This window comes from Podarcis muralis, chromosome 4 (assembly GCF_964188315.1).
Source record: "Podarcis muralis chromosome 4, rPodMur119.hap1.1, whole genome shotgun sequence".
Taxonomy (NCBI): Eukaryota; Metazoa; Chordata; class Lepidosauria; order Squamata; family Lacertidae; genus Podarcis; species Podarcis muralis.
Genome location: NC_135658.1, coordinates 2,455,442 through 2,477,917, shown reverse-complemented (window position 1 = coordinate 2,477,917; position 22,476 = coordinate 2,455,442). Strand labels below are relative to the sequence as shown.

General features: G+C 44.8%; 2 protein-coding genes across 3 annotated transcripts in view; one reads left to right on the top strand and one right to left on the bottom strand.

Annotated features, from left to right (window-relative positions):
- The window catches only part of LOC114589663 (uncharacterized), a 305,430-nt gene that overhangs the window by 89,778 nt on the left and 193,176 nt on the right, over window positions 1-22,476 (top strand). The window contains exons 4-5 of one of the 2 annotated variants that reach the window (XM_077927825.1): window positions 2,832-3,057; window positions 12,770-14,100. In XM_077927825.1, the coding sequence (XP_077783951.1) occupies window positions 2,832-3,057; window positions 12,770-14,016 (1,473 nt within the window). In that variant the 3' untranslated portion in view covers window positions 14,017-14,100. Of the gene's footprint in view, window positions 1-2,831; window positions 3,058-12,769; window positions 14,101-22,476 lie in introns of those variants that run through there. The other variant, XM_077927827.1, reaches the window with a different exon arrangement.
- Window positions 1-22,476, bottom strand: part of LOC114595223 (uncharacterized) — a 646,585-nt gene that overhangs the window by 586,015 nt on the left and 38,094 nt on the right. The window lies entirely within an intron of this gene.

Below are 22,476 nucleotides of genomic sequence, written 5' to 3'. Positions count from 1 at the left end.
AGCATAACCTTGCTAGCGTGTGAAATGAGAGCAATTGTGCGGTAGTTGGAGCATTCTTTGGCACTGCCCTTCTTTGGGATTGGGATGTAGACTGATCTTCTCCAATCTTCTGGCCACTGCTGAGTTTTCCAAATTTGCTGGCATATTGAGCGTAGCACCTTAACAGCAACATCTTTTAAAAATTTAAATAGTTCAGCTGGAATATCATCACTTCCACTGGCCTTGTTATTAGCAGTGTTTTCTAAGGCCCATTTGACTTCACTCTCCAGGATGTCTGGCTCAAGGTCAGCAACCACACTACCTGGGGCAGGGGTCTGCAACCTTTAAGACAAAAAGAGCCACTTGGACCCGTTTCCGAAGAAAAAAAACACCTGGGAGCCGCAAAACCATTGCGACATTTAAAGCATGCGCGCCGCTGCCCTCCGATCTGACAGTGGGTGGGAAGGTGACGTCGGGACAGTGCATGACTAATGCACACACTGCCCCCATGCGACGTCACAGCCAGTACAGCGCCCACCACAGTGGGGAGTGTCGGGGCGCACAATGTGCCTCCTCGCCTCGCTAGTATCCACCCCGGAGCCGCGGCAAAGGTGTAAAAGAGCCACATGCGGCTCCGGAGCCGCAGGTTGCAGACCCCTGACCTGGGGTATACGAGACATCCATTTCTTTCTGGTGTAGTTCCTCTGTGTATTCTTGCCACCTCTTCTTGATGTCTTCTGCTTCTGTTAGATCCTTTCCATTTTTGTCTTTTATTATGGAAATCTTTGTACAAAATGTTCCTTTCATATCTCCAATTTTCTTGAACAGATCTCTGGTTTTTCCCATTCTATTGTTTTCCTCTATTTCTTTGCATTACTCGTTTAAGAAGGCCTTCTTGTCTCTCCTTGCTATTCTTTGGAAATCTGCATTCAGTTTCCTGTATCTTTCACTATCTCCCTCGCATTTTGCTTGCCTTCTCTCCCCCACTATTTGTAAGGCCTCGTTGGACAGCCACTTTGCTTTCTTGCATTTCCTTTTCATTGGGATGGTTTTAGTTGCTGCCTCTTGTATAATGTTACGAGCCTCCATCCATAGTTCTTCAGACACTCTATCCACCAAATCTAAATCCTTAAACCTGTTCCTCACTTCCACTATGTATTCATAAGGGATTTGGGATTTGATTTAGATTGTATCTTACTGGCCCAGTGGTTTTTCCTACTTTCTTCAGTTTAAGCTTGAATTTTGCTATAAGAAGCTGATGATCTGAGCCACAGTCAGCTCCAGGTCTTGTTTTTGCTGACTGTATAGAGCTTCTCCATCTTTGGCTGCAGAGAATATAATCAATCTGATTTTGATGCTGCCCATCTGGCGATGTCCATGTGTAGAGTCGTCTCTTGTGTTGTTGGGAAAGAGTGTTTGTGATGACCAGCTTGTTCTCTTGACAGAACTCTATTAGCCTTTGCCCTGCTTCGTTTTGAACTCCAAGGCCAAACTTGCCAGTTGTTCCTTTTATCTATTGACTCCCTACTTTAGCATTCCAATCCCCTATAATGAGAAGAACATCCTTCTTTGGTGTCACTTCTATAAGGTGTTGTAAGTCTTCATAGAATTGGTCAATTTCAGTTTCTTCAGCACCAGTGGTTGGTGCATAAACTTGGATTACTGTGATGTTAAAAGGTCTGCCTTGGATTCGTATCGAGATCATTCTATCATTTTTGAGATTGCATCCCAGTACAGCTTTCGCCACTCTTTTGTTGACTATGAGGGCCACTCCATTTCTTTTACAGGATTCTTGCCCACAGTAGTAGATGTGATGGTCATTCGAACTAAATTCACCCATTCCCATCCATTTTAGTTCACTGATGCCCAGGATGTCAATATTTATTCTTGCCATCTCATTTTTGACCACCTCCAACTTACCAAGGTTCATGGTTCTTACATTCCAGGTTCCTATGCAATATTTTTCTTTACAGCATTGGACTTTCCTTTCGCTTCCAGGCATATCCGCAACTGAGCGTCCTTTCGGCTTTGGCCCAGCCGCTTCATCAGCTCTGAATCTACTTGTACTTGTCCTCCGCTCTTCCTCAGTAGCATGTTGGACGCCTTCCGACCTGAGGGGCTCATCTTGCAGCGTCATAACTTTTATATGCCTGTTGTCTTTGTCCATGGAGTTTTCTTGGCAGGGATACTGGAGTGGCTTACCGGTTCCTGCTCCAGGTGGATCACGTTTGGTCAAAACTCTCCACTATGACCTGTCCATCTTGGGTGGCCCTGCACCGCATAGCTCATAGCTTTTCTGAGTTATTCAACCCCCTTCGCCATGGCAAGGCAGTGATCCATGAAGGGGGCCATCCAAAATAGGCTTATCTTATTTCTAGACTGATCGCTGAATACAAAAATTGGTTTCTAAGCAGTGGACAAATGAGAAGAAATAGTGGCCTGGATTCACCTAACCAGCCCCATCCGCTGCAAAATGGGGCCTGCCCCCCCATTTCTCCCCTCCCCCTCTCCATGCCCCCATGAACCCCTTGAATTTGGCTCTAGGGCATTGGGAGGGAATCTTTCCAGAACAGCTCACAAGGAGAGGAGAAAGTGGATCCTTCCATCGGGGAAACTGGAATGCTTGCCTAGGCAGAATGACTTGAAAACCACAAGGTGGAGTACCACCTATTTGCACAAAGACGGATACCCATAATTAAAAGGCAGAATAAAATAAGCATCCATAAATAAATTGTGCAGTTAGCAATCCTATTCAAACAACACCGCAATTTACAGGAAGGAAACAACAGAGCATTGTGTAGCAGATCATATTTCTGCTGTCTCAGAGGAGGACATTTCCCTTTTTCTTTTAGGGTCCAGTCTGCTTTGAAGATGTGGCCGTTCGTTTCACGGACGAGGAGTGGGCGTACCTGGATCCTGACCAGAGAGCTCTGCATAAGGACGTCATGGAGGAGAATTGTGGGATCGTGGCCTCTCTTGGTAAGGCTCCCTGTAGGATCATCATATCAGCCTGGAAATTCACAGAGCTCAACAGCGCCCCCTATAACACCTGGGAACCTAACACCCCCACAATAAACAGTAAGTTACAGTTTTTTCTTTGAACAATCTTCCTCAAATTATTCCTTTTTCTACCACGACCGGGCTGGTCTGAACTGCCCAGGCCATCTTAAATGTCAGATTCAGAATTGTTAGGAAAGATAAGTTGTGAGGTTTAGAGCTTACAGGGTTAACAGCTCAGAGTGTCCTGCATCTGGGGAGGAGCTTTCTCAACATCCGGGAAAGCTGCTTCTTCGTTCTTTCTGACTTGCTGTACATACAAAAAAGCTTTCTAGTTTATTTTATTTTTTTTAAGAAATTTTATTAGATTTTCAGTCATAAAATCAAACAAAGAAAAAATAAAACACTCAAAGAAAAAGAAAACAAACAAAAAACAGAACAAGTATAATTTCATTTCCCTTCTTTTCTTAACCTTACTTTCCCGACCTCCTCATACCTTCCCTTACTGTATTCCAATTTCTATTAGTATTTTCAGCAAATCCCCTCCTTTAGCCTTATTTAAATCTTCAAATTCCTTCCCTTTTCTTAATCATTACAGCTGACAACCACTTAAATTCCAAATCAATATCATCCAACCTTCATTAATTTTACAGTATTTCTTAAGATATTCTTTAAATTTCTTCCAGTCTTCTCTCGCCGTCTCTTTCCCCTGGTCTCGAATTCTGTCCGTCATTTCTGCCAGTGCCATATAGTCTATTACCTTCATCTGCCATTCTTCCAGAGTGGGTAGGTCTTGTGTCTTCCAATACTTTGCGATGAGTATTCTTGCTGCTGTTGTTGCATACATAAAAAATGTTCTGTCCTTCTTTAACACCAATTGGCCGACCATGCCCAAGAGAAAGGCCTCTGGTTTCTTCCGAAAGGTATACTTAAATACCTTTTTCAATTCATTATATATCATATCCCAGAAAGCCTTAATCTTTGGGCACGTCCACCAAAGGTGAAAGAATGTACCTTCAGTCTCCTTACATTTCCAACATTTATTATCGGGCAAATGATAAATTTTTGCAAGTTTGACTGGGGTTAGGTACCACCTATACACTTAACAGTGTTTTTCTGACAATATGGTTTTTAAATGCCTTATGAACCTTGACCTTGTCATACCATAAATAAGCATGCCATCCGAACGCATTGTTAAAACCTTCCAAATCCAAAATATCTGTATTTTCAAGAAGTAACCAGTCTTTCAGCCAGCAGAATGCTGCTGCTTCATAGTAAAGTTTAAAGTCTGGCAGGGCAAATCCCCCCCTTTCTTTTGCATCAGTTAATATCTTAAATTTTATTCTGGGCTTTTTGCCCTGCCAGACAAATTTGGATATATCTTTCTGCCACTTCTTAAAACATTCTACCTTGTCCACAATTTGTAATGTTTGAAACAAAAACAACATTTTAGGCAACACATTCATCTTTATCACTGCGATTCGGCCTGACAAGGAAAGTTTCAAATTTGACCAAATTTCTAAGTCTTTTTTCACTTCTGTCCACACTTTCTCATAATTATCTTTGAACAGGTTCACATTTTTAGCTGTCATATTTATACCCAAATATTTCACTTTCTTAACCACATTTAAACCTGTCTCCTTCTGAAACCTCTCCCTCTCAAGAGGTGTTAAGTTCTTATCTATTACCTTAGTCTTTAACTTATTCAGTTTGAATCCCGCCACTTGGCCGAATTCTTGAATCAATTCTAGAACTCTCTTGGTACTAGATTCTGGCTCTTGTAAGGTTAATACGAGGTCATCTGCGAAGGCTCTCAATTTGTATTGTTTTGCTCCGACCTGCACCCCCTTAACCATCCGGTCCCTTCTAATCATATTCAGCAAAACCTCCAGTACAGAAATAAAAAGTAGAGGTGAGATTGGGCATCTCTGACGTGTTCCTTTTTCTATCTTAAATTCTTCCGTTACCACATTGTTCACAATCAACTTCGCTTTTTGTTCAGAATAAATTGCACCTATACCATTTTCAAAACCTTGACCCACCCCCATCCCCTGAAGATTTTTTTTCATAAAACTCCAAGAAATGTTGTCGAAGGCTTTCTCCGCGTCCACGAATATCAGAACTGCCTTAGTGTTTATGTCAACCTCTAGCTTTTCCAGAATATCAATTATGTTCCTTACATTATCCGATAAATGTCTTCGCGGAAGAAAGCCGGCTTGGTCTTTATGTATCTCCTCCATCAAAACTTTTTTCAATCTCTTTGCCAAAATATCAGCAAAAATTTTGTAATCCACATTTAATAAGGAGATGGGACGGTAGTTCTTAAGTTGGGTCTTTTCAGTTTCTGTCTTTGGTATAAGTGTAATATACGCGTCTTTCCACGTTTCAGGAGCCCTCTTTCCCTCCAAAATTTCATTGCAGACTTCCTTCAAAGGTTGTAAAAGCCAGTCTTTCAAAACCTTATAGTATCTGGAAGTCAGTCCATCTGGTCCTGGAGATTTGCCCAGTTTCATATTTTGAATGGCACCTTCTATTTCCTGATCGGTCACCTTTTGGTTTAACAATACTGTACTTTCAGTAGAGATTTTTTGTAGTCCATTTTTCTCGAGAAAACAAGCTATGTCTGATTCTTTCTGTGGCCCTTGTACATATAGTTGCTTAAAGTAATTCTGGAAGCAATTTCTGATATCATTTGGGTTATGAATGCTCCTTCCCTCTACTTCTAGACTTGTAACTGTGTTCAGTTTTTGTCTTTTCTTTATTTGCCATGCCAGGAGTTTGCCACATTTATCTGCTGATTCAAATGTTTTTAGTCTCATTTGTTTAATTTTCCATTCTATTTCGTGATTCATCAGCTCCATGTATTGTGTTTGATAGAATTTAATTTCTCTCAGAATTTCTTGTGATTTTGGTTTTGATCTCAATTTCTTTTCTCCTTCTTTTATCTTTTCCAAAATCTTATCCTTTTTCTCGTTTTGGCTCCTCCTTTTTATTGCATTTTGTTGTATCAGGAATCCTCGCATTACAGCTTTACTTGCGTCCCAGATCACTCTTTTCTCCACATTTGTTTTCAAATTTATTTCAAAGTAGTCTTTCAAGGTTTTTTGGGCCTTTTTAAGAACTTCTTCATCTTTAAACAAGGTGTCATTCATTCTCCATCTATAGGAACCAGATGTTGAATATTTCATCTCCATCTTTACTGCATTGTGGTCGGAGCAAGTTTTAGGGCAGATTTCCACATTCTTTACCTTTAGTGCCATTCCTCTAGTAACCCAGATTTGATCTATTCGGGTCCATGTCATTTGAGCTTCAGAGAAAAAGGTCCCCTCCTTCTCTAAGGGGTGCCTTGTTCTCCAAATATCGATTAGATCCATATTGTCAGTCATTTCAAAGAAGGTCTTTGGTAACCTTCCCTCCTTTGTAATTGTCTGTCTTTGTGCCTTGTCCATATTTGTAGATACTACTCCATTCATATCTCCCATCAGGATTACATTATAGTCCATATATTCCAGCAACGTCTCATGTAATTTCTTGTAAAATTCAGATTTTCCTTCATTCGGCGCGTATATTCCAACAATCAAAAGTTTCTCTCCCTGGAGTTGTATTTCAATTGCTAGGGTCCTTCCTTGTTCATCTTTGAAAATTAATTTTGGTTGTAATTTTTCCTTAGCGTATATCACCACGCCTCTTTTCTTAACTTTATCTGACGAAATAAATTCTTGTCCCAATCTTTTATTTATAAGTAGTCTTCTATTTGATCTTGTTACATGTGTTTCTTGTAGACAAATCAGATCTAATTGCTCTCTCTTTAAAATATGGAAAACCCTTCTTCTCTTTTGAGGCATGTTCAAACCATTACAATTCCAGGTTAAAAGTTTCAGCGCCATGTTGATATTATTTGTCTTTTCCACCTACCGCTCCAAGAAGTTCTTCCTCCTCTGTCGTTGATTTTAGTCCAAAGGATAGGTTTGCAACGTCCAACAGTCCTTTTACAATTGTCTCTTCTCCACGATCCACCTCTTTCTGCAGGTCCTCACCGTAGTCTCGCAGGAATTTGTCTTTTTCACTCAGTGTCTTAATCCTTATTTTCTTTCCTCTGAATTTGAAGGATAAACCCTGGGGGTATTCCCACCTGAAGAAAATGTTGTTCCTCTTCAGCAAGGTAGTCAGGTCTCTGTAGTATGTTCTTATATCAAGAATCAACTTCGGGATATCCTTGAAGATCTCCACAAAAGAATTTCCAATTTCCAGAGCTTTTTGGTAGTGCCAATTCAGTATTTTATCTCTTTCTTCTTTAGATCTTAAAGTTATGAGGCAATCCCTTGGTTTGTTTTTCTTTTGTTTAAATCCAAGTCTAAAGGCACTTACTATTTTGAGATCCTCTTTTTCCTGGTCCAGTTTCCAAAATTCAAAAATTTCAGTTGTCAAAAATTCCGCCAGGTTGTCCTTCTCAATTTCTGGCACTAGGCGGATTCTTAAGTTTCGCTCCTTCCTCTGTAGTTCAATCATGGAGAGTGTCAAATCATGGTCAGCTAATTTTTCTTGGACTGGTGGTATCTTGTCTTGCGTTGCTATTGCCACTTCTCTGGCCTCCTCTGCAATTTTTCGGGTTGTAGAGGATTCCTCCAGAAGTTTCTCAATGGACTGTGTGTTAGAGTTCACTTTCTTTCCCAGTTCATTGATGCTTGCAGTATTTAAGTCAATTTTGGTTGAGATTTCGGCCACTCTTTTATTTGTTTCTGTTACTTGTTTACTTGTCTCTGCGCCTTGTTTTGTTAAAGATTCTAAAGATTCATTAATTCTGTTTAATGCCTTTGTTAGAGCATCTTCTGCAGTCATGACTTTTGGTTTTGTTGCTCCTGTGGCTCCTATAACTCCTGCTGCTCCTGATGTTGAGGCCCTTCTTTGTTGTATTGGTTCAGTTTTATATGGTTTGCCTGACCTAAGTCTTGTATCCAATGGCACTTCTGGTTTCCCTTTTCCTCCTGCGTGCATAGCCAAAGTCACTTTCAAGTCTATGATTTGTTTTTAAAAAGAATCCTTCCAATAGCTCTGTCTGTTTGTGGCTTGAATAGTGTTATTAAAACAAAGTTTCTTCCCAGGGAAGATCAGTTTCAGTTTCCTGGGGAATTACGTTACTTTAAACTAACCAAGGTCATTCACATGTCTGGGTGTTTGTTTTAGATAGTAGTTTTCCAGTTACTGTAATAAGTTGTGGCGCAGTTAATAATGTTGCAAGTTAGTTCCTCTAGAGGGGGATACTTTCAGCTCCCAAGTCTAATGGCAACAAAAATAACAAAGTTCCCTCAGCCAGAGCTACTTTCAGTTTTCACTTTCCCACAGAGTTCCCAAAACTTAAAATCCTTCTTTTTAGTTAGGCACAAATAAGTTCAAGTTAAGCACAGTCTATTCAGAGTTCTTATAAATCACAAAAGTTCATAAAGGCCCAATCTAGAGTTTTAATTGTGCTGGCATCCAAATATTTTAGCAGTCAATCTGACCAGGTTTAAGATAAACGGCAATTCCAAAAATTTTATAATCCATGCAGGGGATTAACAGTTAAAGTTCTTCCCCCCTAGCTCCTGCCAGCCTAGGGGGGAGGTAATTCCTCTTAGATAATGACTTTACAGCTCCTTGAATGGGTCTGCTCTCAGGTTTCAGCTTCCCTGCTCTTTGCTTTGTTCCTTTCTACGGGCAGGGGAAGGCAGACTTCCTTTTATTCCTTTCCGTGATAGCTCCTAATTTAAATTCAATTGTAGTAAAATCCACGTTTAATTCAGCTTACTCACAGTTACTTCTTTTCGATGTATTTTAAAGAAAGAAGTTAGCGCTCTCCAGCAATGGCGCGCGGCTTCGCTCCACGGACCGGTGCCTGACTCTCAGCACCGCGCTTCTCCCGCTGACGTTCCGGAGCCTTTAAAAAGGCTCCCTCGCGGCTCGGGGGGGCGCAATGGTACCCGCCGAGTCTCCTTGCTCTCAGGCTTCGTGCCTGAGATTTTAGGGGTCCCCGCTTCGCCGTAGCGGACAGGACCCGAACCCGTGGAGCAGACTCCCTCCGCAGCTCGGAGGCAAGTCCGCCATTCGCTGCTGGCGCTAACCGGAAGTCAGAAAAAGCTTTCTAGTTTAGAGGAACAGCAGTGTATTGGACTCTGAGTTCTGCAAGCTCACACACACAAGCAGCACTCGCTGTGCCGCTCTGATACAAGTCCAGGAAATCTGGAGCTTCAGGTTTTCTGTTCTTGTTTAGCTCCTGTCAGTCTTGGGTTGACCAAAGAAACGACTGACAATGGAGATGGAGGGGATGCCATGGTTGGGCCAAACCAAATTCATCCCAGAGAGCTGTGGAAACGTACCGGACACCACATACGTAGCTTCAGGTTTTCTGGTTTTGTATTTGCTCCTGTCAGTCTTGGGTTGATCCAAAACTTTAGGAAGAACCTCCTCACAGTAAGAGCTGTTCGACAGTGGAATTTGCTGCCAAGGAGTGTGGTGGAGTCTCCTTCTTTGGAGGTCTTTAAGCAGAGGCTTGACAACCATATGTCAGGAGTGCTCTGATGGTGTTTCCTGCTTGGCAGGGGGTTGGACTCGATGGCCCTTGTGGTCTCTTCCAACTCTATGATTCTATGAAAGAAATGACTGACAATGGAGGTGGAGGGGATGCCATGGTTGGGCCAAACAAAATTCATCCCAGAGAAGAGCTAGACTTATTGAATCTCAGGTAGTAGTAGCAGTGATGATGATGATGATGATGAAGATGGTTTACAAACTTAATTTTTTTCCGGAACAGGACTGCTCTTAAATCGATGTACCACTGTAGTAATAATAATATTTTTTTATTTATACCCTGCCCATTTGGCTGGGTTGCCCCGACACATATATAAACATGGCTTCCAACACATTTATAAACATGAAGCATAAATAATAATAATCTGATCCCATATAAAAAGAACATTAACTTTAAAGTGAACTTCTCCTAGTGGCCAAAATTGTGGAAACCTTTTGTGAAAAGTGTATTTCTGAGGTTTGATGGCTCATAACACCACTTTTGTGTGGAGTAAGTAAAGGTAAAGGTAGCCCTGCCCATATGGGCCAGTCGTGTCCGACTCTAGGGTTGCGCGCCCATCTCGCTTAAGAGGCCGGGGACCAGCGCTGTCCGAAGACACTTCCGGGTCACGTGGCCAGCGTGACGAAGCTGCTCTGTTGAGCCAGCACCAGCGCAGGACACGGAAACACCGTTTACCTTCCCGCTATAAAGCTGTACCTATTTATCTACTTGCACTTAAGGGTGCTTTTGAACTGCTAGGTGGGCAGGAGCTGGGACCGAAAGACGGGAGCTCACCCCGCCGCGGGGATTAAAACCGCCGACCATGCGATCAGCAAGTCCTAGGTGCTGAGGTTTTACCCACAGCGCCACCCGCGTAGTGTGGAGTAATACCATAAAATTATATATCAATGGAAGGATAATCTAATGAAGAATGTAATGAAAGAACTTTTATGAAGGAGTATTTATTAGAACAGCAGTCCTAACCATTGGCAACCTTTAGCTTTAATTAAGGCCTTACAATGCCTTCCCATGATATGAACCAAGTTTTTAGTTCTGCAGCTGTAATAAAGTGAAACCAAGATTAAATTATTGCCTCTGTTAATTGGACTTTATTGCTGGGTTGCTTCTGACTAACAAGTTTCTTTAGTCGGCTCCATAGATTTCTGATTGGGTTAAAGTTTGGGCTATTCCCAGGCCATTCCAGCAGTGAAATATCTTTACCTTGAAAGCACCTTTTGCATACAGCAGCAACATGACATGGAGCGGAATCCTGTTGAAATAGAAAATAGAATATATGTGTGTGTGTGGAATGTTTCCAAGGGGTTGCTTGAGAGCAAGCAGGCAAATATCTCCCTGCTTGGCTGTGAAGCCTTGCTTTTGCTGCCAAAATAAACCTTATCCGTCCAGAGCGCCACTCTCCCGTGGCTGACTCAGTCGCTGGCAGAATCCATGAGTGGGCGGTTCCTAAACTTTCCTCAGCAAAGCAGCTTCTTGACGCCCAGTCTGCGCCTCCCCTCTCTGCGCAGATGCTTTCTGCACAAGGAGAGCGTGGGTAACGGAGGACCCCTCTCCTCCCCGCTTTGCCCAGGCAAGTTGTCCTGGCACTGCCTTGCCTCTTCCGACTCCTGCAGCTCCGCTCCACTGGAGGCGTGTTTATTCTCCTCTGCTGAGGAGGAGCTGCTTCCCACGATCCCTGGAGGCTCTCTGTAATCCATTCGGCTTTTCCTCTCTCCCTCCTGAACCGAGGGCAGTTCCCTGACAATAAGCTTCAGCATCTGGGAAAAGATCACCTGAGGAACGCTTCAGTTTGGGAGCAAGTCTTTCATTTATGCATTTTAGGGCATTTACATTCCCATTAATGACGTAAATTTTGCCCACACCTTTTGCTGCCATACAACCCCAGATCAACATAATATCTGAGTGTTTCACGGTCGGTGTAATGCAAGTAGGATGTAAATCTTCTCTGATTCTTCTCCTCGCGTATGTCATGCCATCACTACCAAGCAAGGAGATTTGGGTCTCATCGCTCCAAATAACACTGTTCCATTGTTCTGCTTTACAGTTAATGGTAAAGGTAAAGGTACCCCTGCCCGTACGGGCCAGTCTTGACAGACTCTAGGGTTGTGCGCCCATCTCACTCTATAGGCCGGGGGCCAGCGCTGTCCGGAGACACTTCCGGGTCACGTGGCCAGCGTGTCAAAGCTGCATCTGGCGAGCCAGCGCAGCTCACGGAAACGCCGTTTACCTTCCCGCCAGTAAGCGGTCCCTATTTATCTACTTGCACCCGGGGGTGCTTTCGAACTGCTAGGTTGGCAGGCGCTGGGACCGAGCAACGGGAGCGCACCCCGCCGCGGGGATTCGAACCGCCGACCTTTCGATCGGCAAGCCCTAGGCGCTGAGGCTTTTACCCACAGCGCCACCCGCGTCCCTGCTTTCCAGTTAACATGGGTTTAATCTTTTCAACCTTTGCTTGAGAGATAACAATGGCTTTTTCCTTAGAATTCTAGCATTTAGACCAGTCCTTGCACTCAACTTCACATTACATTGCGCCATGTCATCTTGTATACACCCAGAAGATTTTCTTCTGTCATGTAGGGACAGTCTCTCCACTCGTCCATCGTCACTTGCCTTTGTACACATTCCCTGCCTTATCAAGTCTGATTTTGTAGTGACTGAGTCTCCTTATGCCTCTTCAAAAATATAGAAAGGCCAACTTTGGTTAAGTTTTCCCCAATCTCTCTTCTAATTTCTCCATAACTGCAGCCTTCTTCACTTAATAGTACAATCATACTCACTTTCTGGGGACCAGTCAACTCTTTGTGCCATTTCTATAATTTTATTATGTTTTACAAGAACACAAAAAAACCAACCAACTTGATAACAATCACAAAAGACACTGACAAAGTCAACCTAAGCAGGTTGTGCTTCCTTTTTCTGGTTATTTGGCTATAACATTAGATAGAACATGGGTAAATGAACAATTTCTGTTGATACATAATTGTATGATATTACTCCAAAAGAAGCAGTGTTATGAGCCATCAAACCTCTGAAATACACTTTTCTCCAAAAGTCTTCCACAATTTTGGCCACTACTGTATATCAAACAAAGCAGCAGTCAACAACTCAACAAAATTTCATAATAAATATGTTGGTTAATGGCAAACAACAAAGGTAATAAACACACTGAACTCCCTTCAGTTCTTCTCCATTTGTTCCTGAGACTCTAATCCCTTTTTGTCTCCATGGCAGATTGTGATGAATCAGAAATCAAGAACGAAGGTGACCACGATAAAATCCCCAGAGAGGAGAAGCCACGTGAAAATTTGGAGTGTGGAGAAAGCTGCAGTCAGCGCTCCCATTCCACTCCCCATGAACAAAATATCCTTGGAAAGAAACTCTATCAGTGTGTGGAATGTGGAAAGAGCTTCAGTCAGTGCTCCTCTCTTACTTCCCATCAAAGAATTCACACAGGGGGGAAACCCTATCAGTGTGTGGAATGTGGAAAGAGCTTCAGTAGGAGCTCCTCTCTCACTTCCCATCAGAGAATTCATACAGGGGAGAAGCCCTATCAGTGTGCGGAATGTGGAAAGAGCTTCAGTCACAGCTCCCATCTCACTTCGCATCAAAGAATTCATACAGGGGAGAAACCCTATCAGTGTGTGGAATGTGGAAAGAGCTTCAGTCACAGCTCCCATCTCACTTCGCATCAAAGAATTCATACAGGGGAGAAACCCTATCCGTGTGTGGAATGTGGAAAGAGCTTCACTGAAAGCTCCAAACTCAGTTCCCATCAAAGAATTCATACAGGGGAGAAACCCTATCAGTGTGTGGAATGTGGAAAGAGCTTCAGTCAGTGCTCCTCTCTCACTTCCCATCAGAGAATTCATACAGGGGAGAAGCCCTATCAGTGTGCGGAATGTGGAAAGAGCTTCAGTCAGTGCTCCTCTCTCACTTCCCATCAGAGAATTCATACAGGGGAGAAACCCTATCAGTGTGCGGAATGTGGAAAGAGCTTCAGTCAGTGCTCCTCTCTCACTTCCCATCAGAGAATTCATACAGGGGAGAAGCCCTATCAGTGTGCGGAATGTGGAAAGAGCTTCAGTAAGAGCTCCAATCTCACTTCGCATCAAAGAATTCATACAGGGGAGAAACCCTATCCGTGTGTGGAATGTGGAAAGAGCTTCACTGAAAGCTCCAAACTCACTTCCCATCAAAGAATTCATACAGGGGAGAAACCCTATCAGTGTGTGGAATGTGGAAAGAGCTTCACTCATAGGTCCGATCTCACTTCCCATCAAAGAATTCATACAGGGGAGAAACCCTATCAGTGTGTGGAATGTGGAAAGAGCTTCAGGAAGAGCTTCTCTCTCACTTCCCATCACAGAATTCATACAGGGGAGAAACCCTATCAGTGTGTGGAATGTGGAAAGAGCTTCAGTCACAGCTCCAGTCTCACTTTCCATCAGAGAATTCATACAGGGGAGAAACCATATTAGTGTGTGGAATGTGGAAAGAGCTTCAGTCACAGCTCCAGTCTCACTTTCCATCAAAGAATTCATACAGGGGAGAAACCCTATCAGTGTGTGGAATGTGGAAAGGGCTTCAGTCACAGCTACAGTCTCACTTTCCATCAGAGAATTCATACAGGGGAGAAACCATATTAGTGTGCGGAATGTGGAAAGAGCTTCTGGAGGAGCTCCAATCTCACTTTCCATCAAAGAATCTATACAAAGGTCGGAAAAACCATTAAACATCTTTAGGAACCAGACAAATCTCCACCTTTGGCTGATTAACATCGGTTTTGTGTTTTTATCTTGTGTTTTTATGTTGTAACATTCCTGAGACCTGTGGTTGTAGGGACTAGGCACCAACTCTTAAAGCCCTAGGGGTCTTTGTCCCCCAATAAAATATTTGAGGGGGCCACGCCCCAGGGTTCCCCCCCCAAACACAACCTTTTATTCTTCCACAACTTGCCATACAATTTCTCTTTGAATTTTCCCTCTATAAATAAATAAATAAATAAATAAAGTACAAAGGTCACAAGAAAATCAAAATACAAGAAATACAAAAGTGGACGGGTCCCATATTTGCAAAAGTTGCTTTGAAGCAGGGTTTCCCAAACTTTGGTTCCCAGCAGCTCTTGGACTACAGTTTCCATCATCCCTTCCCATTAGTCCTGCTAACTAGGGATGATGGGAGTTGTAGCCCAAAAACAGCTGGAGACCCATGTTTGCTTTAAAGGGAAGGTAGGTTGGCCCTGTGACACCCTCTGCTTTATAAATGAAATTTATAGACCACAAAACTGAAGTTTATTGGCCCTTGAACCTCTAGGGAGCTTCTAGGTGCTTTCTGCACCACCTAGAGTACCCACAGAATTGTGGCTTCTACTGGCAACACACATAGGAGAACAAATGAAAGACAAACACAATGGACAGGCAAAAACCTGGAAAGGGTGATGCCCAATGGACACAGGTAGGGGAGATGGAATGCTAGAAGTGTTCTCTGGGGCAAGGGGAGCTGCTGGAAATTGAACTACGGGCTCAAAATATTACTTTTAAAAAAAAATCTCTGCCATTATAGGCATTGCCATTCAAATGATGTGCATGTATCATGTGATTGATTGTGCAAGGAGGGCCTTACCTGGCCCCCCACCAATATTTTATTCAAGTCAGCATCACGGCTTGAGAAGTTCAGGATGTCTGAATGCAGGGGCCAGGACACCCATGGAGACAAGTTATGTGAAAGATAGTCAGCAAGTAGAATGCGCTGAGTTAAAAAATGCTGAGATTTTTCAGTCAGCTCTGGGTAGTCTGTTGTATCTGTCCCAGTGGAGCAGACCGGACATTGCTTTTGCTACCAGTCTGCTCAGCAAGGAAGCTACACACCCGAGTGTGAGTGCCTGGAATGGTATCAAGAGGGTGTTGCGTTATCTGCTGGATACCAAGGATTTCTGTCTCAAGCTGTCAGCTAAGGGTGATGGCTAACTGATGTGCTGGACAGATAGCAATTAGGCGAATATGGCTAACAGGAAATCCGTATCTGGGATGGTGGTAAGGTTTGGGGACTCTTTGGTTGGGTGGAAGTCCCGGTGTGCTGGTCCCGGGGGTTAATCAAGAGGCAAGGTCTAAGTCCAGTCCGTGGTCGATGAAGCAATATGAAGGCAGTCCCTTAAAGTTGAAGCTGGGTGCAGGGCAGGGTTCAGGCAGGGACTGACAACCACCAACGTTGCTCCTGCAACTTGGGACTGGGGCTGGCTGCCTTTTATATGTCCCGAGGCATAGGGCGGCCCTGATCCTCAAAAGACTCGCCTCTCCTGGCCAGGAGGCGAGCACTCTTCCTGCGGGAACTTAGTTCCCTCTGCCTCTCTGCCCTAAGCCTCTGCAGCTCAGGAGAGGCTGGAGGGTTACCGGACCCAGAGGCAACCCCAGCTTCCTCTGACGGGGCTGAGAGTGGAGCACCTGCAGGCAATGGGTCCTCCATCACCTCAGGAGCCAGAGCAGACTCAGCTGGTGCCAGCACAGGTGAGGACCCTTCAGGCTCATGCCCCAACCCTGGCTCAGCTGGTTCTGGAGGCGGTGAATCCTGTGCAGGTTGGGATTCCTTAGGTTCAGCATCTGAATCTGCATCCCAGGCTATCACACCCGGAAGCAAAGTCTCATTGCGTTTTCCTTTACTGAAGCTGAATTCAGTGCGCTGTCTGAGCTTTGCAGGGAATTGGAATTCTATGTTTGTTTGGTTCAAGAAATCTGCAAGGATTGTTGTTTGCCTGTCACGGTGTGGGAGGACAATCAACCCTGTCTAAAGTTGGCAGAGTCTGGGCTGTTTAAGGCCAGAACCAAACACCTAGACATCCGTTTCCAGAATGTGTGTCAGAGTATCCAGTTAGGCTTGGTGAGATTGCAGTACTGTCCAAGCCAGAAGAACCTGGCAGATGGGGTCATGAAACCTTTGAGCTTTCAGCATCATGGGGAGTTCTGTAAAGGTCTGTGTTTGGGGTAAGTGGTGAAACTTACAAGCCCCCAGCAGTGCAGGACGAGAGGGGGTGTGATGGGGAATCGGAGCTTATAGGCTTAACAGCTCGGGAACCCATCGTCCTGCCTGTTCTGGGGAGGAGCTGTCTCCAACTTCTGGAGAAGCTGTTTCTTTGTTCTGTCTGACTTTCGCTTTTGCTGCCAAGCAAGGAAGCAAGATAACTGCTTCTCGGATGGTTTGTTTATTGTTATTGTTCTGCTGTAAATAAAGCTGCTAGTTTAGAACAACAGCATGTGGACTCTTTATCTTCTTCAAGCTTATACACTAAGTTTAAGTTCTTGTGAAGCTGAACTGAATGCATTGTTTTATTCACTTGTGGGTTGTGAATGGTTGTTACAGTTGTGTAAAGACATGAGAATTCCTGTCAAATGTCCAATCCAGATTATGACTTCTGAAGCAAAGCACGAAGCACCTGCAATTGAAGCTGCAACATACTAGAGAATGTGTTCAGAAAGGACTCGTAAGGATGTCCTACATGCCAGGTAATGAAATTCCTGCTGATTTATTGTCCAAGGTTGTTCCGAAGGATCAACACTGTACCTATGTACAGAAATTGGGTTTGTACTGATAATGTACTGACACGCTGCCCAGTGGTGTTCACAGAAAGGGGGAAGATGTTAGTTTCTGTTTCTTACTGCAGCTGTGTGGAGTCCCAGGACTCTGTTTAGATTCCAGAGACATTGCAGTCTCACGGGAAAGGGAGACGGGATGTGACGTTAGTGGTTTCCTGTTTCCTTTGTTCCTTTGTTCAGTTGCTCTCTGCTTTCATAGAGAGAGGATGTCTTTTCTGTTTGCATAGTTTAGAAATAAAACTCTTTATAATGTAGCCAAACCTCGTGTCTCTTCCCTGTGCTGGGAACCCTGCTGGATAGAATGTGCTTGAGGCCTTATCAAAGGCTCAGGTCACTAAACACGTCGGAGGCGATTTCAAAGGCTCAGCTCGGAGGAAGATGAGGCCTTATCGGCTTGGCCGAGCGGAGATTCTGACAAAGATTCAAAAAATGTTTAGGGGTCTGCGTACCCCCAGGAAAAAAGCACTGGATCTAACCATCATCTTTCTTTTTTCTTTTACAAACATTTTATTGGTTTTGAATGAATCATAGAATTATAGAGTTGAAAGGGACCCCAAGGGACATCTAGTCCAGCCCTCTGAATGCAAGAAACTCAGCTAAAGCATTCATGACAGAATGAACCACGCACATCACAAACACAATAACAAAAGTTATGTAGAAGTGTCCACGTACTGTTCGAGTAGGGACCAAGACGGGTGACCAGTGGAATGAATAAATGTTTACTCCCAGCATCTAGTGCTTAAACCAAAGGGAAGCACTATCTCCATATTGATGCACTGGGAAGGGGGTGGGGGTGGGGGTGGGGAGACCGCCTGTCTAAAGGAAGAAGAAGAAGAAGAAGAAGAAGAAGAAGAAGAAGAAGAAGAAGAAGAAGAAGAAGAGGAGGAGGAGGAGGAGGAGGAGTTTGGATTTGATATCCCGCTTTATGACTACCATAGGTAAAGGTAAAGGTACCCCTGCCCGTACGGGCCAGTCTTGACAGACTCTGGGGTTGGTGCGCCCATCTCACTCTATAGGCCGGGGGCCAGCGCTGTCCGGAGACACTTCCGGGTCACGTGGCCAGCGTGACATCGCTCCTCTGGTGAGCCAGAGCCGCACACGGAAACGCCATGTACCTTCCCGCTAGAAAACGGTCCCTATTTATCTACTTGCACCCGGGGGTGCTTTCGAACTGCTAGGTTGGCAGGCGCTGGGACCAAGCAACGGGAGCGCACCCCGCCGCGGGGATTCGAACCGCCGACCTTTCGATCAGCAAGCCCTAGGCGCTGAGGCTTTAACCCACAGCGCCACCCGCGTCCCAGTCTATGACTACCATAAGGAGTCTCAAAGCTGCTCACAATCTCCTTTCCCTTCCTTCCCCACCACAAACACTCTGTGAGTTGAGTGAGGCTTGAGAGACTTCAGAGAAATGTGACTAGCCCAAGGTCACCCAGCAGCTGCATGTGGAGGAGCGGGGAAGCGAACCCGGTTCACCAGATTACGAGTCCACCGCTCTTTACCACTACACCACGCTGGCTGATGTTGTTTCATTCCCCTTCTTTTTTTTGTTAGAGTGTATATTAATTTCCCAATAAAAAACCTCCAATTAACATATCAAATCATAATCCAATAAAAATAAAAAACTAAAATAAAAAAGATCAAATTGTCTTCCGAATTGTAATTTTGATTTTACGACTTCCCATAGCCTGAACCTCGAAGCATATCCAAATCTCAGTCCTGCCTCTCATTTCATTCCCCTTCTAACAACTCTGCTGTGTTGTGTCAAATGTCCATACAGGTTTATATGCTATCTTTGATCAATCCTGCCTGCAGTTGTTGGTCCATCCTGAAGCTCCAAATGCCTCATGGAATCATAGAATCATAGAGCTGGAAGGAAACCCCAAGGATCACCCAGCCCAACCTCATGAATTGTTGGAATCACCGCTGAACAATCCCTGGTGGGTGGTCCTCCAACCTCTGTTTAAAAATCTCCAACAAAGGAGAGTCCACCACCTTCTGAAGTACCGTAATTTTCGCTCCAAAACACGCACTTTTTTGCTCCTAGAAAGTAAGGGAAAATGCCTGTGCGTGTTAAGGAGCGAATGCACTCGACTGGATCCATGGCTGCCGTCAGTCAAGCAAAGCAAGCTTTGCTTGCTTTACAGCCAGGAGGAGGGGGAGGAGCCGAGGAGGGAGGGAGGGAAGGAGAGCCATGGCAGCAAAGCGGGCAGCAGCCGCTTACACGCGAGGAGGGACAGACGGGAGCCATAGGGAGCCGGAAAAGCACCGCGTAGCCAGCAACAGCTGCTGCAGCCTCAGCTAGCAACGCTCTCTAAACGGAGCAATGAGGCTGCAGAGGGACGGCAGGGCACAGGAGGGCTCTGAGCCACGAGCGCAGTGAAAACCAGTAAAAAAGTTTTTAAAAAGGCTGCTGGGGACAGGAGGGCACGGGATGAGGGAGAGAGGGAAATTACGATTCTCCCAGCGTCTCAGCTGATCCGCTGAGCAGGACTTGGGTTGCAGGGGATTCGCCATTAGCTGCGTAAAGCAGCAAAGAGGGAGAGAAGGAGCAAAGTGGGAGAGGAAAGGAGCTGCTTACACTGCTGTAAGTGGCTGCTGTCTGGTTGGCTCCTTTAAAGCAACAGTGCTCTTTCCCTCCCCCCTCCCCTCTCAGCTCGCCGAAAAGCTCCTTTTCCACACACCCCACTCGAGCTCCTTCTCCCCTTAAATCCCTCTCCTGCATCATTAGCCACATCCTTTTCCACACACCCCACGCGTGTTCCTTCTCCCCTTAAATCCCTCTCCTGCATCATTAGCCACATCCTTCTCTAACACCCCACGAGTGTTCCTTCTCCCCTTAAATCCCTCTCCTGCATCATTAGCCACATCCTTCTCTAACACCCCACGCGTGTTCCTTCTCCCCTTAAATCCCTCTCCTGCATCATTAGCCACATCCTTCTCCACCCACCCCACGAGTGTTCCTTCTCCCCTTAAATCCCTCTCCTGCATCATTAGCCACATCCTTCTCCACCCACCCCACGCGTGTTCCTTCTCCCCTTAAATCCCTCTCCTGCATCATTAGCCACATCCTTCTCCACCCACCCCACGCGTGTTCCTCCTCCCCTCTAACCGCTCGCCTGCATCATTAGCCACATCCTTTTCCACACACCCCATGCGTGTTCCTTCTCCCCTTAAATCCCTCTCCTGCATCATTAGCCACATCCTTCTCTACACACCCCACGCGTGTTCCTTCTCCCCTTAAATCCCTCTCCTGCATCATTAGCCACATCCTTCTCCACCCACCCCACGCGTGTTCCTTCTCCCCTTTAACCGCTCGCCTGCATCATTAGCCACATCCTTCTCTACACACCCCATGCGTGTTCCTTCTCCCCTTAAATCCCTCTCCTGCATCATTAGCCACATCCTTCTCTACACACCCCACGCGTGTTCCTTCTCCCCTTTAACCGCTTGCCTGCATCATTAGCCACATCCTTCTCTACACACCCCACGCATGCTCCTTGTCCCTTGAATGCTTTTCCTTCCCTCCCTACTTTAAACGTGGTTACAACGCACGGATCCACATGGATCCTCAGGATTTTTGCACTGGGTCACCCCAGGTTCACCATCAGATCACATAAAATGTCCATGGCTACAGCCTGCACCAAAAAATCACGCACCCACTGTTTCATGGGGCTGCAATGGCGCAAAAACGTGGTTACAAAGCATGGATCCACATGGATCCACAGGATTTTTGCATTGGGCTACCCCAAACTCACCGTCAGATCACGTTTGTGGCCACAGCATGAACCACAAAAATCATACATCCACTGTTTTGTTTAGAATATTTTTTTCTTGCTTTCCTCCTCTAAAAACTACGTGCGTGTTATGGTCAGGTGCGTGTTATAGAGCGAAAAATACGGTAGTTTGTTCCCCCATCAAACTGCTCTTACTGTCAGAAAGTTCCTCCAAATGTTTAGTTGGAATCTTCTTTCATGCCATTTGAATCCAACCTTCTGGAGAAGCAGGAAATAAATTTGCTCCATCTTCCATGTGACAGCCGTTCAGATAGTTTAATATGGCTATCATATCCTCTTTTCCAGGTTAAACATACCAAATTGCCTCAGCCATTCCTCATAAGGCTTGATTGTTCTCCTGTTATATACATTCCAGAGTTAGACAAAAAAGATTCATACACTTTCTGATACTGAAGAACCTCCTGCTTCCATAAAATATTGCCTATAAATGATCATACCTGAGCTATCTGGAGTCAGTCATACTGAGGACTCCTCAACTGGATTCACAAAGGTTATTATAAGATGGGTCAGCATCCCTCAATAAGGTCCTGAACATAGAACAACCCCCTGGATGTCCATCCCTTGTACTGGAGATATTTGTTTTGATCATGAAAAACCAGAAATGGAATTAGTGGAGATTTCTGAGGACCTACAGTATTCCTCCATCTCTTCCATGTTTCTCAGGTAGCACACAGAAATGACATATTTATATTGTTCTGTATGTTGTTGTTGTTTAGTCGTTTAGTCGTGTCCGACTCTTCGTGACCCCATGGACCAGAGCACGCCAGGCACCTCTGTCCTCCACTACCTCCCGCAGTTTGGTCAAACTCATGCTGGTAACCTCGAAAACACTATCCAACCATCTCGTCCTCTGTCGCCCCCTTCTCCTTGTGCCCTCCATCTTTCCCAACATCAGGGTCTTTTCCATGGAGTCTTCTCTTCTCATGAGGTGGCCAAAGTACTGGAGCCTCAGCTTCACGATCTGTCCTTCCAGTGAGCACTCAGGGCTGATTTCTTTAAGAATGGATGCGTTTGATCTTCTTGCAGTCCATGGGACTCTCAAGAGTCTTCTCCAGCACCATAATTCAAAAGCATCAATTCTTCGGCGATCAGCCTTCTTTATGGTCCAGCTCTCACTTCCATACATCACTAATTGTTCTGTATATAATACTCTAATAGACTGCTTTAACAAATGATGGTCAAGTTTCTTTCCTAATTTTTAATCATATCCCTGGCCTAATAAAATCTGGAACTTTTGATGTCATGTTATTCTGGGTTTCCAGTCCTGAAAGAGCAGGGATTTATTCAGTGGTGGTGACCCTTTTTCAGCCTCAGGGCCATGTTTTCTTATCAAAAGCTTTCTGGGAGCCACATCCCAGAGGTGGGTGTGGCAAAATGGGTGTGGTCGGACATATACCCTTCTTCATCCAGGCAACCAAGAACAGTTGTCATAGTTCCAAGACAGATGGCAGATGGGTAAAATCACTTGGGGAGAGTGCAGAATGGGTCCAATGAGGGATGTGGCCTGGGCAGGGTCCTGAGGGCAAGACAGAGCTGCCAGGAGGCCTGTACAGTGGTA